Raw genomic sequence first — 15,607 nt, forward strand, 5'->3', positions numbered from 1 at the left:
AGTTAAAGTATAACGTGCCTAATGTTTTCGACTCATACATTACACGTCACGCCCTGATGTCACGTGTCGTTACGCGATCTTTACGGGTTGTGTGTGAAAGCACGCACATATCCCGGGTCATCACTGGCAGTCTGAAAGTGCAAAATCTAGTGACCCGGGAACAATTGCCGGAACACTTTACCCATGTGTTTGCCGGAATGGCAGTGTGAAAGGGGCTTAAGTCGCATTTATTTGGAACCAAGAACCAAGAGAAAACATTACCGTCTACAGCCGCGAGAGGGAGCTCTGTGTGTTCAGTGTAGACTACAGGAGCACTGAGCAGCATAGATCGCCCTCTCGTGGCTGTAGACGGTAACGTTTTCTATTGGTTTATTTCTCTTGGTTCATGTGAAATTAATTTTGATAAATAAGTCGCACCTGACTATAAGTCGCAGGACCAGCCAAACTATGAAAAAAAGTGTGACTTATAGTCCGGAAAATACGGTGTATGTAGAAATCAAGAGCTTATAATTTTGCAATGATTAATGTTTTTTATTATTCTCTTTTATGTTTGATATAGTGATTTTATGCTCAATTTTTTTATGCTCAATTTTGGACATCTGAGTTTTTGCTGTGAACCAGATAAACTTTTCTCACAAGTAGAGTTTTTAGAGCTCTGTCTAATCTGTTTCTCTTCTCTTCTAGACGTAGTGTAGTTGAAGCTGTTTACAACAGGCTAAACCCACACAGAGAAGAAGATGGGGTGAGTGTTTCCTTGCTGTTGTGATCTCATGAGAACAGAACAAAAGGTCACTTGAGTCTTCTTAGACTTGAGTCCATCCATTTACTCATCTTACATTTCTTTTAATGCATCACACCTGCAAATATTTGGATTTAATGTAGGTCTAGGTGATGTTTTCATCCATACATTTACTCACCTGTTTGTTTGAGAGTGATGCATTTAGCAAGTGACTAGCAAATGTCCTACTTAGGGAAGCATGTCTGGTACTTGGAGATGGCTTTATATATAGGGCAGATTAAACATCCAAACAACAATATGTTTAAAAGCAGTGCCTCTGTTTGTCCGTCTGTGCTTGTTGCCACTCTGTGACGGTTTGTTTATGTCCACATCTTGGTAATGCATACTTCAGCGAGTTTATTGCTCTAAGACTTTTGAGAAGAGACATGTGTTGTCAAGCACCTGGATCTTTTGTAACCTTGTGCACACACATTCGCCACAACTTAGTTTATTTTATCACTTCTCAAGCGTGCTGCTTTCTAAATGAAAAGGCAGTGTAAGGTCATGGGCAGGTGGCCCGCTCTAAGCAGGGTCTCTTAACCTGCTCTGTCCACTGACACTGGCGTCTTGCATCAGGACAGCCAGGGAGGAGCAGCTGGCGGTGAGGAGGAAGAAGAGGGCAGCTCCGCCACCGCCCACCTGCTGGAGGTGCTACGACAGTTCCGGGTCAGTCACCGAGGTGAATATCGCCAAGTGCTGGAGCAGGCGCTCTCCACTTATCGGATGTCCTACGGGACGGGCGCCACGACACGGACCGACCCCAAGGAGGAGCCTCCCTCGCCTCTACCATCCCCAGCCACTGAACCCCTCAGCTCTGAGGAGGGACAAGACGAAGCCGCTACATCACAGTCTCTGGACGAGCTCTCTGGCGCCCCCACTGCATGACCCTATTTAGTACCTACTAAACCCAGCCTTGCTATCAAACCCCTTTCCCCAGACCTTCTCTCTGGCCCAGACTGCTAGGTTGCTTTGGGCATTTTTCCTCCTTAGAGCACTTCCAGTGCAGGTTTTTGGTTGTCTTTATGGATTTGTAATAGCACTTTGGGTGGTATTCTTTTGTGTTTTTGTTTGTGAGCTCTGAAAACAGTAAAAGTAGCATACAGAGGAAGTTTTGCACTGAATTCTCATCACTAAAAACCTGCTCTGCAACTGCAAGTGAGGTTGACCTTGGCATATCCCAGCTCTGTCTGCAGTAAGCACTTTCTCATATCTGCACTTAGCCTAGTCTTTTTAAAACGAGACATGGTGGTGTCATCTAATAGATAGATGTTAAAAGGATTTTTACTTTCTTTCTTTCTTTCTTTGACATGACATGAAAAAAATCAATGTCACGACAAACAGACATCAAGGTAAATAATTCATTTTTGGTGAACTCTCTTTTTGAGGAGATTTGAATACTGTCACACACCCCTGAATGATTTGATCATCACCCTTTCACACCCAAAGAGTTTACCCATATAAGTAGTTAAACATTTAAAATAGCAATGGACAATCTGGGCCATGCCAAGAATACATGTAACCGTTTGCTCTCGTGCCATGCTATGGATATGTACTCTGTATTCTGGGTTGTCTTGTGGCTGATCATAGTTATAGGATATTAACGTACTGTAGTAAACATCAGGTACAACTTCTGGTGTGCTCTGTCTAGTGTGCTTGAGTGTGTGTGAATCAAATTTTTGAAATGCGAGATGATTTAACTGATCAAAAGCAATTCTTTCCATCTAATGCCATTTATGTGTATATCTTCCCCTCTCTCCATATCGCTTTCATATCGGTGTAGAATTTGAGCTGACCTCTCGAATATGATTGTCCTGTGTCTGCTCTTTGAGTGTTCACCGTTAACTACTCTCCAGGTGTCTCCTTGAGAAAGAAGCACAAAATGGAAATACCCTGGCTTTATGAGCATGGACCATATGAGATATCAGAAACTTACACAATCATTTGTTCTTGCAAAATTCTTCTTTCGTCTGTTGTGCTGATCCAATCAGTCAGTGAATGTCAAAGTCATTAACTGAAAGGGGACAATACCTTTAGAAGGACTTTTTGCAATCTATAAATTGGGCAACGCTACTACATGATCATTCATGAATGTCTGTACACTGCAGTATTTGCACAGGGCTTCTTATCACACTTCTTATTTTTATGACCCAAGTTTTTGGAAAGCAAGCTGAATTCTGTCCATGTGGATTGTCATGTCGCAAAATATCTGATGTTCCAAACTGCTTTTGTTTTGTGATTTCTTTGGCTGATTTTATCAAGCCATTTGAAGCTGATTACTTAGCTGATTTGGAAGTTAATGCATAACACAAACTGTATAATCTTCTTAACAGTTAGCGTAAGTGCATGCATAATGCTGCCATTGTTATATTAAACTAATGTTACTAAAATACAGGCTCAGCAGAATCAAAGAGCTTTATTGTCCATAGAGCAGTATTTGCTCTATTGGGTTCATTTATTATTTTATTTTTTCCTGGGCAAAGGTTTGTATACATTTTGTTTCACGCTGAAATTCAAAATAAATCAAATTTAACTATTAATCTCTGTCTTTGCTCCAATTCATTATTACATTTGAGATTACAAACCACATAGAATGCTGTTAGTTTAATGGGTGCTAGTTATAGCTCTTATAAAAACTTGTTCACTCCTAACTATACTTCATAATCAAACATGGCTTATGTTTTTACTCATGAGTTTTGTTAGTGGAAGTTTGAGGCTGAGGTAAGTGAGCTTCAAATGTGGCTTAATTGTTTAAAATCCGGTTTTAAATTGGGGAAATTAGTTTTCTTCTCATATGGAAATACAACTAATTTCAGAAAAAGTTTGTTGGCCCGTCCTTGCAGGTCTAAACACCCAACAACCCCCCTCCACCCCCACCCCCCTTTTTAATGATTAAGCGTATTGTTGTTTTTTTTGTTTTTTTTGTACATCAAATATATTTGATGTTTTTGAAAAACATTAAGTATCAGAAGTTTATGCTCACAAAGATTATTTAGGTTTAGTTTATTTGATGAAATATACAGTAATATTGTGAAATATTGCATCCTTGCTGGATAAAAGTATTATTTTTCAAAAAATAAAATAACAATAATTTAACTGACCCTGAACTTTGTATTATTACTATTCATTTATTTCTATTCAGAACTATGTAAAACCAAGTCCATGCTTCATTTTTCATGATTCCAAAAATGAGGAAATCTTCCTTTCTCTCCTTTTCTCGTCTTTCACATCCTCACAGGTTTCATTGTTTCTTTTACACCCCCCCCCCCCCCCCCAGTTCTCACTAGTAAGTGTTTTACCTTTTTTAATTTTTCTCTGTTTGCTCATTTCTTTCCCTTTCTTGTTTTCTCCCTGTCGCAGAGCGGAGGTGACCTGGACGACCCCTGGTAGCCTGAGCAGCCAACGGCTTCTGAATCCACACGAGTATGTCCTCAGTTCACACAAGAAAAACCTTTGCTCACACACTTTTTGGTTTCAATTCGGAGAGCGTCATAGGAAATGCAAAGCGACGAGTTTGAGAATACGTATGCTTGTTTTTTAAAGATGAGAAAACTACAGAAATCGTATTTTTTTTTTTTTTTCTTTTTTTTTTTTTTTTTAGAACTTCATTGTACAGTAGAGATTTATTTTTACTCCCACCCCCCTCCCTCCTGAAATCTGTGTCAATTACGAGCAGTGATGGGACTGCTCGAGCAGAAGTTGCTGGATGCTAATTTGGAGGCGTGGACTCTGAACTCAGCTGGAGGAGGGCGGGGCCAGTGAGCTCTGAGAGGGACAGGGACCCTCGTTCAGACACGGCTCTCTTTGAACCCCTTCACAACCACGCATGTGCAGCTTTTCGGAGGCATGATCACCGTTTTTGCCACCCTCTTTAACCCTGCGACCCTTACAAGCTCTATCCCACCAGCTTGGACAGCAGCCACCGAAATGTAATTTATCTGTTGTGGATTTTTCTTTTTCTCTTTTGGGGCCGAGGGGACTTTGTTCTAGTGTCATTCATTTTGGGGCTTGCTTTTAAACATGAAAATAAAAAAAAAGAATAACCCTAGGACACTCTTGAGACTCAATCCTGACAGCAGGAGATTACTCTCTGAATGGAGAGAACTTTATTTAGAGGAGCTTGTCACGGTGACTTCCTTACAGTTGCCTCAGAGACCGTACATAAGAACTGAACTCCTCCTCTTTTTCGCAGCACACTCCGTCACCTGCTCTCCCCACTGATTTATCCCCATCAGCTTGCCTTTTGGTTTGTGGTTTTCTCTAACAAAATAGTCCAGTTTCAAATGGGTTTCCCCCTCTATCATTTTGACTCATCATTTTAAAAAATGTTTTTTATTGCAGATTATATGGCGTATTTGATATTGTTTGATTGCACTCACATTTGATAATGAAAACAAAAAATACTGAAAAAAAAACTGAGAGCGAAGCTATGAGAGTGTTTCTAAAGTGAAACTGCAGAAATATGTATGTGTATATAGCTATATTTTTTTTTTCTCCTTTAACAGCGGAGTGAAAGAGTGGGAGGGGACGCTCTCTCCTCAGACTGACTGATAGGTACTTGAATATTCATTATGAGTGGTTCTGATGGGGTTTTTTTTTTAGTAATCCTTACTGTAGGATTGTTTTCTAACTGTGCCTGTAAAAGGTGAACCATGCTCTAAGGGTGTACTTACAGGATAGTCGGCTCTGAATGAATGTACCCCTTATTTACACTGATACACAATACATATACCTTCACCCACCCATTTGTACATTCTCATGCATAACATTTTCATATGTGCATTTATTGTTTGATTAGCTTCATCGTATACATTCACATTCTTACTCCATTTACTTCACGTGAGGTTTTTTTTGTTTGTTTTTTTTTCTGCGCTGTGCGATCACCGGACATGCACATGTTCTGGAGGCCTTTTTCTTCCTTCCTTTTTTTGTTTTTGGTTGTTTATTAATCGACTTCACCTGCTCTGGTGTGTAGCTTTAAAATGAGTGTTTAATTGAATTTTATGAGATGATTATGTATGTATATATATTTTTGCAGTTTTCCCCTCTTCTGGTACACATAACTTGTAGCCATATGCTGGAAAGCTTCATTTTAAGATGAATAGATTTGAGTCCATTTCCAGTTGAGATGGTAAAGAGATATATTTTGTGCGGTGAGTGCTCAAGGACATTCATTTGCGTTGTGTATATCAACAATTATTGATGCATAGAATAACTGAGACAAAGTATTTTATTTATTCCAAAGTCTGTTGGCTTAAGAAGAGAGGGTTTTGCCGGAGGGGGAAACTACTGTCCCGTGTGTTTTGGAGAGTGTGATTGAATGCTTTTGCTCTCACGTCCTTGCTTTCTTTCTCTCTGATTCTCTCTAACCACCTGACGAGCTCATGTAATGAACGTCCCCAGTATGATGTTGTGATGTTTCAGTAGCAAACCGTGAATATGATCTGTTCTCCTCAATAAAGGATTGCTAAAGTTTGATGTTAACACAATGTCTTGCTTGTCTTTGAAATGTTATCTCACAATATTCTGAGAAGGGAATGAAGGCCCCAAATCTTGAATCATTTCAAGATTTCAAGAGTGAAATCATGGGGGTTTCTTTGTTTTTTTTTTTTTTCTGTTTTCAGGAAACTTAGCTCTACCTTATATTTTAATGCTGGAGCTATATTTTTGTGAAAGTATGAGACTTCCAATTATTATTCCAGCTGTAGAATACAACATCATCTTTCCAGTTCCAGTATATGTGTAAATATATATATATATTTACATATATATATATATATATTTGTTTTTGTTTTTTTGGTCATTATCCTCTGATTGGAGGCGATTTCTTTGCAGAATCATGGGTTATGTTGTCTTTTCACCAGGATTTCTGCTGCCAAACACTAAGTTTATATAAAGCCGACTGATGGCTTCAACAAAGCAAATACCTTCAGTTAACCTCAGTCTATAGTCTAGTCTCAGTCGGTCCACTTTCAACCAGCCAACTGAGATGAATCACAACGTTATAAACTTTGATTCGAAGCAAAAGTATTTGAAAAGACTGTACTTGAGGGCTTTAATGAAGGAAAGTCAGAGTTCCCATGGAACATTGCAAACGACAATCAAAATAAAACGATGGATAAATATAAAATCAGGTTATTTGAAAATATTGATATAGAAAGCATATTTTAAATGTATTACAAAATAGTCATATACACAAGTATTTTGAGAAGAACATAAAGGGTAATGATTTTATTTTTTTAAACTTGGAATTCTGCTGTTGAACAGTATTTTTTAAATGTTAAATAAATGCAGGTGGGTCGCTTCAACAAAAGCAGATACCAGTGATTATCCTCAGCTCAAAGTTAATCTGTCTACAAAGGTTTATAAGTTAATACATATAAATCAATTCCCCTATGGGAACAATAAATACCATTTTTACTTCCGGAATCCAACTGCTGACCTTTAAAGTTGCCCTATAAAAACTCTTTGCGTTACAAACCAGTGTGTTTATGATTATCATAATAGTAATAAAAAAACAAATACTGCTTTTGCAGCATAACAGACTGTTTTTGCATTGCTAAGATAACTGGAAGCAGCTGAGACTGGAAAAAATCGAGCTAAAAAGAAATGTCAGTGGACTGACACAAGAGGGCGTGATAACGGAGTTAAAGGAGTCAAACTTTCATCAGAGTTGTGAGTGCTGATAAGCATACTATATATATATATATATATATATATATATATATATATATTTAATAATATTATTATTATTTTTTTAAACCAGTATTTAGTTTTCTTACAAGTCTTGAGTCTTTCCATTCCCCAAAGTCATTACAATTAAGTTGATTTTATTATAGAAAAAGAAACTGTGGTTTAGCTTTAGAGGCAGCAGTGTATTTCCTCTTGGTGAAAAACGGTTGTCTTTTTGAAACTGAAAAGATCCTGTTTCATTAAGAGGATGTAGGTCACTTTACTCTGGTAGTGTGTGTAAATGAAGTGTTAAAAGATGAGGAACTGCGTGCATTACACCACAGCTGACTGCATGTGCTCACCTGACTGCAGGGTGTCGAGGGCTCGTCACCTCTCACCCCATCTGCTAATCAACAGCAGAGACATCCTGAACTGTTTTTCCACACATCTGTACCTCATTACAATGTCTTCCACTGCAAAGTCTAAATCCCCTTAATGATCCGGTGTAGACCCACCCCAATCTAAAGTGTCCTTGCATGGTTACACAGTATTGTTTCCCTGGAGCAGGATGCCAAACCTGTGGATTAAGGTAATCCACACTCTTCAGGCTGAAGCGGTGGGGAACTTGAGTGGATTGTCCACAACCTCTCAGGTTTGTGGATTGGGAGATTAAGGAAGGTGGTTAAATGGTCTGAGGAGTGTTATGGGGAAGCTAGTTTAGTCGAAACACCTGTTGATGGAGGCTATATGTAAAAATAACAATGTTGTAAAATGCCTGGTGTGAAGCAAAGCAGGAAGTACCGAAGACATAGATTTAAAGGGATAGTTCACCCCAAAGTAAAAAAATTTTTATTTGAGCGCCTTAAAGTCTTTTTAAAACTTAGACTCTGCAAGGATTTTATAGACTCTGGGCAAATTTTATTAATTGAGTAGTTCATTTATTTATGAACAAATTATGCCTTTAAGCTGGCTGTACCAGGTGTGGGGGTTGATGTGTTTTTTCCCCATGTCACATGAAGTTCTTTGACGATTTGACAGCCTAACAGGCCAATCACACAGAACACATTTTTACGTTTAAATATGCAAGACAGGATAATGAAACATAATAAATAAAGCGTCTAAAGGTGCTTTTTTTATTGAGCTTTTAATTTACGTACTGCATTTTTAGAATGCCGCTTTTAGACACTGCAAAAGACACAAGCGCAATATGTCCATTTAGCATGTTTGCATATAAAAACATTGGAAAAGCAATGAGTGGAATTCAAAAAAAAAAAAGCTGAGCTTTTAATTTGAATGCAGAATGGTATTTTAGACTTTGCAAAAGACACAAGTGCAACAGTCAAATGCATCCGTTTAGCTCATGCTTACATATGAAAATCAATGGAAAGCAGTGTGTGAACTCCACTTGATATGACAGAAGATGCTTCTTAACTGCAGATCAAACTCCTAGCAGCTCAATTCCAGAGACAAATCTTATTTGAGAAAATTCAAAACAAACAATCGGTCTAGAAGATGTCTAAACTGTTTAGTCAACAAATCGCCTCATTGTACAGCTTAAAAGACCCTTTAATGTTTAGCTCGCCTCTCCATTGGTTACTTGTGTTCTTTCAAACATCTAATATATAAAGCTAGCATCATTTGTAACCTCCTGCTAAAATATCTTAGCTCTTGAGTGTATAGAGTCAGCAGCGGGGGTCTGAGCGGTTGATCAGGAGGGTGGGGTGGGTGTTAGGGATTACCCCCTTGTCCAAAGCCTAGTTACACTGTAGTAGTAAATGAGCTGTTGAAAGAATGCACCCAGGGCAGGAACAGCCGTACGTCCTGGGGGCCGAAGCTTAACCGCCGCCCGATTGCTGAGATTACAGAGGAAATGAGAGGACAGAGCAGGGGACCCGAGAGCCAGGTAATTCAGCTCTAATTAACCACATTCACCAACCCGCATGTGTTCTTCCCCACCTTTTCTTCATTCCTGCAGGATTTGCTCCTACCTGATGAGACACAGTTGCTCTGTGAATTCTCAGACATCATTGTATGGGAGCAGAATGCTGTTCGTTTGGATCGAGGCAAGAGGTCATTTTATGAGTTGCTTCATCTTGTTTCGCAGATCACCGTCCCAGATCACGGCTCTTTCGAGCAGCAGGTGTTGTACGGCTGATGTACTTGTGTGATAAACTTTCTCTCAGTCTTATCTGACTCTGTATTTGTCAGTGACGTTAATTACGACTCCCCCCTGCTATGTCTTTCTCTGTTTCTCCCTCTCTGAGCTGTCACCTCTGTGTCAGTGGATATCCGTGAGTCTCAGCATGCGGCGTCCATTGGAGCTGAATGCGCCCTCCCTCTCAGCCACCGGCCCACCAGCCGGCGCTGTCCTGACATGACAGCCTATTGTGTTTGTCCAGCCAGGCCGAAACCCCTGGCCGCAGGAAGGAATTAAGAGAGGATAGGAGGGGAGAAGTAATTATGTTTAGTCACTGAATTCTGTAGATCCCTGTGTTAATTATGCGATTCACCACAAAACACTGTCAAGTCAAGTGAAAAGAGCAGGAATGCCGGTGAGAGCGGATCAGAACATGACACCTCGGAGCCCCTGTGAGGTCAGGGCAGGACCGCGTGTGTTTGTAAGGGTAGGATAAGCTGCTCACGTACACCAGGCTCCAATTTCAGGCTTGCCCATTCACATGCGTCTCTGCTCGGCTCGTCTGGTTTGTCAGCAATTTTTTCGCAATTAATAGGGCGTGAGAATCTGTGTATGCTGCGTAAAGGGCACTGTACGAGGTGTAACCACTCTGCAGCACATTCAACTGGATGAGGACATCCTGGTGCTCTCTGCAACATGTTTTTAAGAGTCTCTAGTTCTGTAGACCTGGAGTTTTCAAATTGTGGCCCAGGGATCCACTGCAAGAAATATAAAGAGAAAAACCTATAAGTATATATATGAAGTATGTATTTGTACTATTATTATATGTAATTAATAGAATATATATTTCAAACTTGACTATAATACTTAATTAATACTGAATTAATGTTTAATTATATTTTATATATTTTTTTTTATTATTATTTAGGATGTAATGTATTTTGTGTGTGTATATGTGTGTGTAGTTTTCCTTAATTATACAATAAATACATATATAATAATAATAATTGCTGGGTTGTTATAATAAATATTTGCAAGGTGTTATAGCTAAACATTTCTTGCATATTTTATATAAACAGATAATTTAGTACATATTTTCTAGAAATATTTTCAGTGTACTGATTACATAAAACCGGATGTATTTATTATATTAATCGTATTAATTTTTTTAAAAGATATTGATTTCATATAATAACTTTATAATTGTTATATTAAGTGTGTGTGTTTTCCTGTATTCGCCTTTATTTTATAAAAGAATATTATAATTTGCTTATTTTCCATAACTAATATATTTGATTACATGAATATAGTTTTTTTAATGTTGATTTAATACATTAATTTTAGAATTAAGATTGTTTTAAATCAATTTAATCAAGCTTTTAAATTAACTCAATAATTTATATAAAAAAAATTATTTGACAAGCAACAGTTGGTTTTTAATTTTATCACACATTATTATACTTGTAGAATATTATACAATAAATTTTAGACTGGTTATTTGGGGATCCTTGGTTTCCAGCCGTTCCATAATCATTTAAATTCAAGTTTACTTGTATAGCGCTTTTCACGATACAAAGCAGCTTTAAAGAAAATTAAGTTTATTAATAGCTTATCAGTGGTGACTGTCAAATTGATGTACATATGGCAGAAATGTAAGGTAAAATTCAGTTAATGATGTAACTAGACAGGCGATGAACACTATTAACAGCAATGATTATGTTAAAATCAAATTTTGGTAGTTTCTGTTGTTTCAGGCTTGGCATCATCTGAGGTCCTCTGAGGAGACTGCATCATTTCTTCTCAGGTGTTTGGTCATCTCAGGTCTTTGTAAGGGCTGGATCCAAACTGAAAATTGTTTAACTCTTAGTTAGAAACAGATAAACAAATAGACATAATTAGCGTAGCCGCTGTTCCAACCAAGCAAAAAATATTTGTTCAACCCAAAGCTAAAGAATAATAATGTGAATTTGATCAAATATGACTGCAGTACAACATTGTGAGATGCATTATTTGAATGCTTGGCCAAAGAGATGTCTGCTGTTGATTGATTTTAACGTGGTAGAAGACTAGTTTGGTACGAAGGACCTAAACTATTACAGGCCTTGTAGGTAAGTAATAATATTTTGTAACTGAACTAACAGTCACTTAATAGTATCAGTGAACATACTATTGTGTAAAATGTATTTATATTCTCCTTCACAGATGTGCTCTAGCCTGGGGAACCAGACCAATGCGCTCCTAATATCTATCTCCATATTATGGCTTCTCTTTTGTAAGTGAGGAGAGAGAGGCAGATATGATCAGGTGCAGGAGCCTCAGTCCGCGGGCTAGACCAGGCTCCGGAGAGGACAGGAGAGAAGAGAAGAGGAGGAAGTCATTTATGAGCTGAGCATGTTTCATGCCTCAGAAACCATGTTGAATTAAATGGAGTAATCACTGCTTGAGGCCACCCTCTCTCCGGTTCACTCTCTCTTTCGCTCTTTGTACCTCATTTGCTGCTGAGAGGAGTGGATTATCACAAGATCACCGTGGAGGCCGGCACAACAAATCCACTGTACTCCACCACAGTCGTGGGTGTGGAGACACTAAAGCCTGGTGTGCTTCACTTTTTAAAAGTTTTATTTGGCGTCTTGGAATCACTCACTTTTGTTTAGCAAATCGAAAACTCGCAATCATTGCGTTTGATTTGTCCACCAACCTGTTAGTCATGTGACCCTGTGTGCTGCATCCAGCTGAAGGAGACGAACCACAAGGTCAGAGAGAGAAAAATAGTTTTGATTCAGATCAACTGAAGCGTTTAATTCTGGAGGTGCCCTCAGGCCACTTCCGTGAATGCTCTTAATCCACTTCTATAATGCACATTGCCCAATTGTGTATGTGCATTATCTGGACGCAATGTGCGCTCCTTTGGGCGGTCATTGTGAAACACAATGCTGAGTGTCTCCTGTGAGCCGTATGAATTTAGATGATGACAGCTGAGTGTGGAGACGAGGCCATATATCTTATTTATGGGGTGGAGGGAGAGGTAGCAGCAGGACATGGGTGTCATGATGAGAGACTGAGATGAGGAGGCAGAGGGAATGAAGGTGACCCTCTTCCACTAGCATAAGCTACAGATGCCACAGAATGTCTGAGCGAGGATGGTTGTAGCACTTTTTTAATTGTTGTAAATCATTTGTAACTTTAATTGTTGTAAAACTTTTTTTTTTTTTTTTTATCTTTTTACCTCAGACTTTGCACATCACATTTAGTTTTTAGACCTTTCCCTGCTCAGCCTTCGTTTTAAATAATTAAGTTTCAAAACTTAATTTGTTTTAAATAAATGCTGTTCTTTTTAACTTTGTATTCCTCTAATCCTGAAAAAAGTAACACAGATTCAAAAATATTAAATAAAATGCAATAATATTTCGCAATCTTACGGTTTTATTATTATTATTTTTTTTCTGAATAAAGAAACATATATAATAAATTTTACTGTTCAAAATTTTGGGGTCAGTAGAAATCAGAAGAATATATTTTATTTTGCAAGGATACATTAATTTGATCAAAAGTGACAGTAAAGACTTCTATTCATTAAATATTCTAGAAAACATCGGCACAAAAAAGTATCGGTAAGTGGCAAAACTTTTTTCAACACTGATGATGATAATAAATATAGAATGATTTCTGAAGTATCACGTTACACTGAAGACTGGAGTAATGGCTGCTGAAAATTCGGCTTAGCCATCACAAGAATAAATTGATAAATCAGAAAAATATTTCACAACAATTTAGTTTTACTGCATGCACTTGGTGAGCACAAGAGGCTTCTTACTGACCCAATCTTGGTATCTTGTTACATCAAATAAAATTAAACTTATCACATTTTACAAAAATCCTTTGATAAAGATGATACAAGTGCTGCAAATTAACATTTAAAGGGTTAGTTCACCCCAAAAGGAAAATTATGTCGTTAAAGACTCACCCTCATGTCGTTCCAAACCCGTCAGACCTCCGTTCATCTTCGGAACACAGTTTTAGATATTTTAGATTTAGTCTGAGAGCTCTCAGTCCCTCCATTGAAACTGTGTGTACGGTATACTGTCGATGTCCAGAAAGGTAAGAAAACATCTTCAAAGTAGTCCATGTTACCGCATCGAAAATACATTTTGGTCCAAAAATAACAAAAACTACGACTTTATTCAGCATTGTCTTCTCTTCCGGGTCCAGAGAGTGTCAGCCACATTCAAAAAGTTAACAGCTTAATTCATTTGTTGATCAATGCTTATTGGAGAAGCGAACAGTTTCAAACGATTCAGTTCGATTCGGTGAACTGGTTCAAGAAGACCTGGTTAAATCAAATGATTCGTTCGCGAACCGGATATCATACACTGCAGTGAACGCGCTCACAACAGACCCGGAAGAGAAGACAATGCTGAATAAAGTCGTAGTTTTTGTTATTTTTGGACCAAAATGTATTTTCTATGCTTCATAAAATTCTAATGGATCCTCTGATGTCACATCGACTACTTTGAAGATGTTTTTTTTTACCTTTCTGGACATCGACAGTATACCGTACACACAGTTTCAATGGAGGGACTGAGAGCTCTCGGACTAAAAATCTAAAATATCATAAACTGTGTTCCAAAGATGAACAGAGGTCTTACGGGTTTGGAACGACTTGAGGGTGAGTTATTAATAACATAATTTACATTTTTGGGTGAACTAACCCTTTAATAAGATGATCACGAATGAAATAATTCAGTCAAAAGTGTTTCTACCTCACTTTTCCCCACTTTATATTTGTACAGAGATACTTCTGGAGAATGGTGGTTATGTATTATTTTTAGTGTTTGAAGTGACAGTGGTACAACAATCTCTGTTCTCTTTTCTCACTTTTAGAAAGGCATTCAGACATTATAGCACTGTGTTTAACCAATAAAGCCTCAAACTTTAGTTTCAGTTTTGAAATAATAACATGAAGTAACATAACTGTAATCTAGTCCTATGAGAACAGTAGTGCTGCTACATCACTTTTTGGCCTCTGTCTGGTTATATCTCAATTTACACAATTAGATTGGATAATTGCACTTACTGTACAAAAGCCTGTGAGCGTAACAGGGATTATTAACCTCAATCAAGCGAGGCTTCCCAATGATCGGAACATTTATGGATCTGTGACTCTGAGTGCTTTATCCTACTTTACTATTCAGTGTGAAATGTTTTCATCCAATAACAGACACGGAAGTGCAGGCGGCGGTGCTGTTTTACCGTGTGTCACCAGCGGGTGGCAGCAGTCTCCACTGTTTGCATGGGAAGCTCATATAGGGGTCCTCTGGTGGTCTTGGAGAACCTGACAGCTCCTGTTGGTAAGAGTCTTCTTGTAAAACATGCAACATTCACAGCTTCTAATTTAGGCTTTTAGCTCTGAGCTCATTTGCAGGGTGCCTCAAAGCAAAAAGCAATCTTGTCAGAGAAAAGCTTACTTTAAGTCTGACGTGCAAAACACACTTACCGAACTACCAAGGGAGTGTGCATTGGTTTAAAGGGACAGCTTATGCAGAAATAAAAATTCTGTCATCATTTACACATTTCAAACTTATATAAATTATTGTCTTTTGCAAAACACTTTCTTTTTGCAGATATTTTGAAGAATATTTCAACTGTTGTTGTGTATACAGTAAGTCTATGAGGTCCAACACAATATTGGTCTTAATTGCCTTTATTGTATGGAGAGAGAGAGAGAACTTTATTTATTTATTTATTACTAATAATTTTTTACAGTTTTATCACACTATCTATCTAGATAGATAGATGGATAGATAATTTCCTCTTGTGCTACTCAGAAGAAAGTAAGTAATACTGGTTTGAAATGGTATGAGGGTGAGTAAATTATTTATGTATTTAAAAGAAGAAAGAAAAATTTAAATTCACATTATTCAGTGTAACATGATGTTTCTATATTTGTAAAATGTACTGCCAATTTCTGAGCCGATTTTTTTTTGCCAGTGTACTGTGGTGAATAACCAGAAGACTAAAGGGTA

General features: G+C 38.0%; 1 protein-coding gene across 5 annotated transcripts in view; it reads left to right on the plus strand.

The window, feature by feature from the left end:
* The window catches only part of ppm1bb (protein phosphatase, Mg2+/Mn2+ dependent, 1Bb), a 35,248-nt gene extending 28,984 nt beyond the window's left edge, over positions 1–6,264 (plus strand). Inside the window, exons 5-7 of one of the 5 annotated variants that reach the window (XM_052611477.1) lie at positions 685–742; positions 4,136–4,198; positions 4,377–6,264. In XM_052611477.1, the coding sequence (XP_052467437.1) occupies positions 685–742; positions 4,136–4,165 (88 nt within the window). In that variant the 3' untranslated portion in view covers positions 4,166–4,198; positions 4,377–6,264. Of the gene's footprint in view, positions 1–684; positions 743–1,354 lie in introns of all 5 variants that reach the window. The other 4 variants (XM_052611478.1, XM_052611475.1, XM_052611474.1 and 1 more) reach the window with 4 other exon arrangements.
* Positions 6,265–15,607: the final 9,343 nt, after the last annotated feature.

Source organism: Carassius gibelio, chromosome A12 (genome assembly GCF_023724105.1).
Source record: "Carassius gibelio isolate Cgi1373 ecotype wild population from Czech Republic chromosome A12, carGib1.2-hapl.c, whole genome shotgun sequence".
Taxonomy (NCBI): domain Eukaryota; kingdom Metazoa; phylum Chordata; class Actinopteri; order Cypriniformes; family Cyprinidae; genus Carassius; species Carassius gibelio.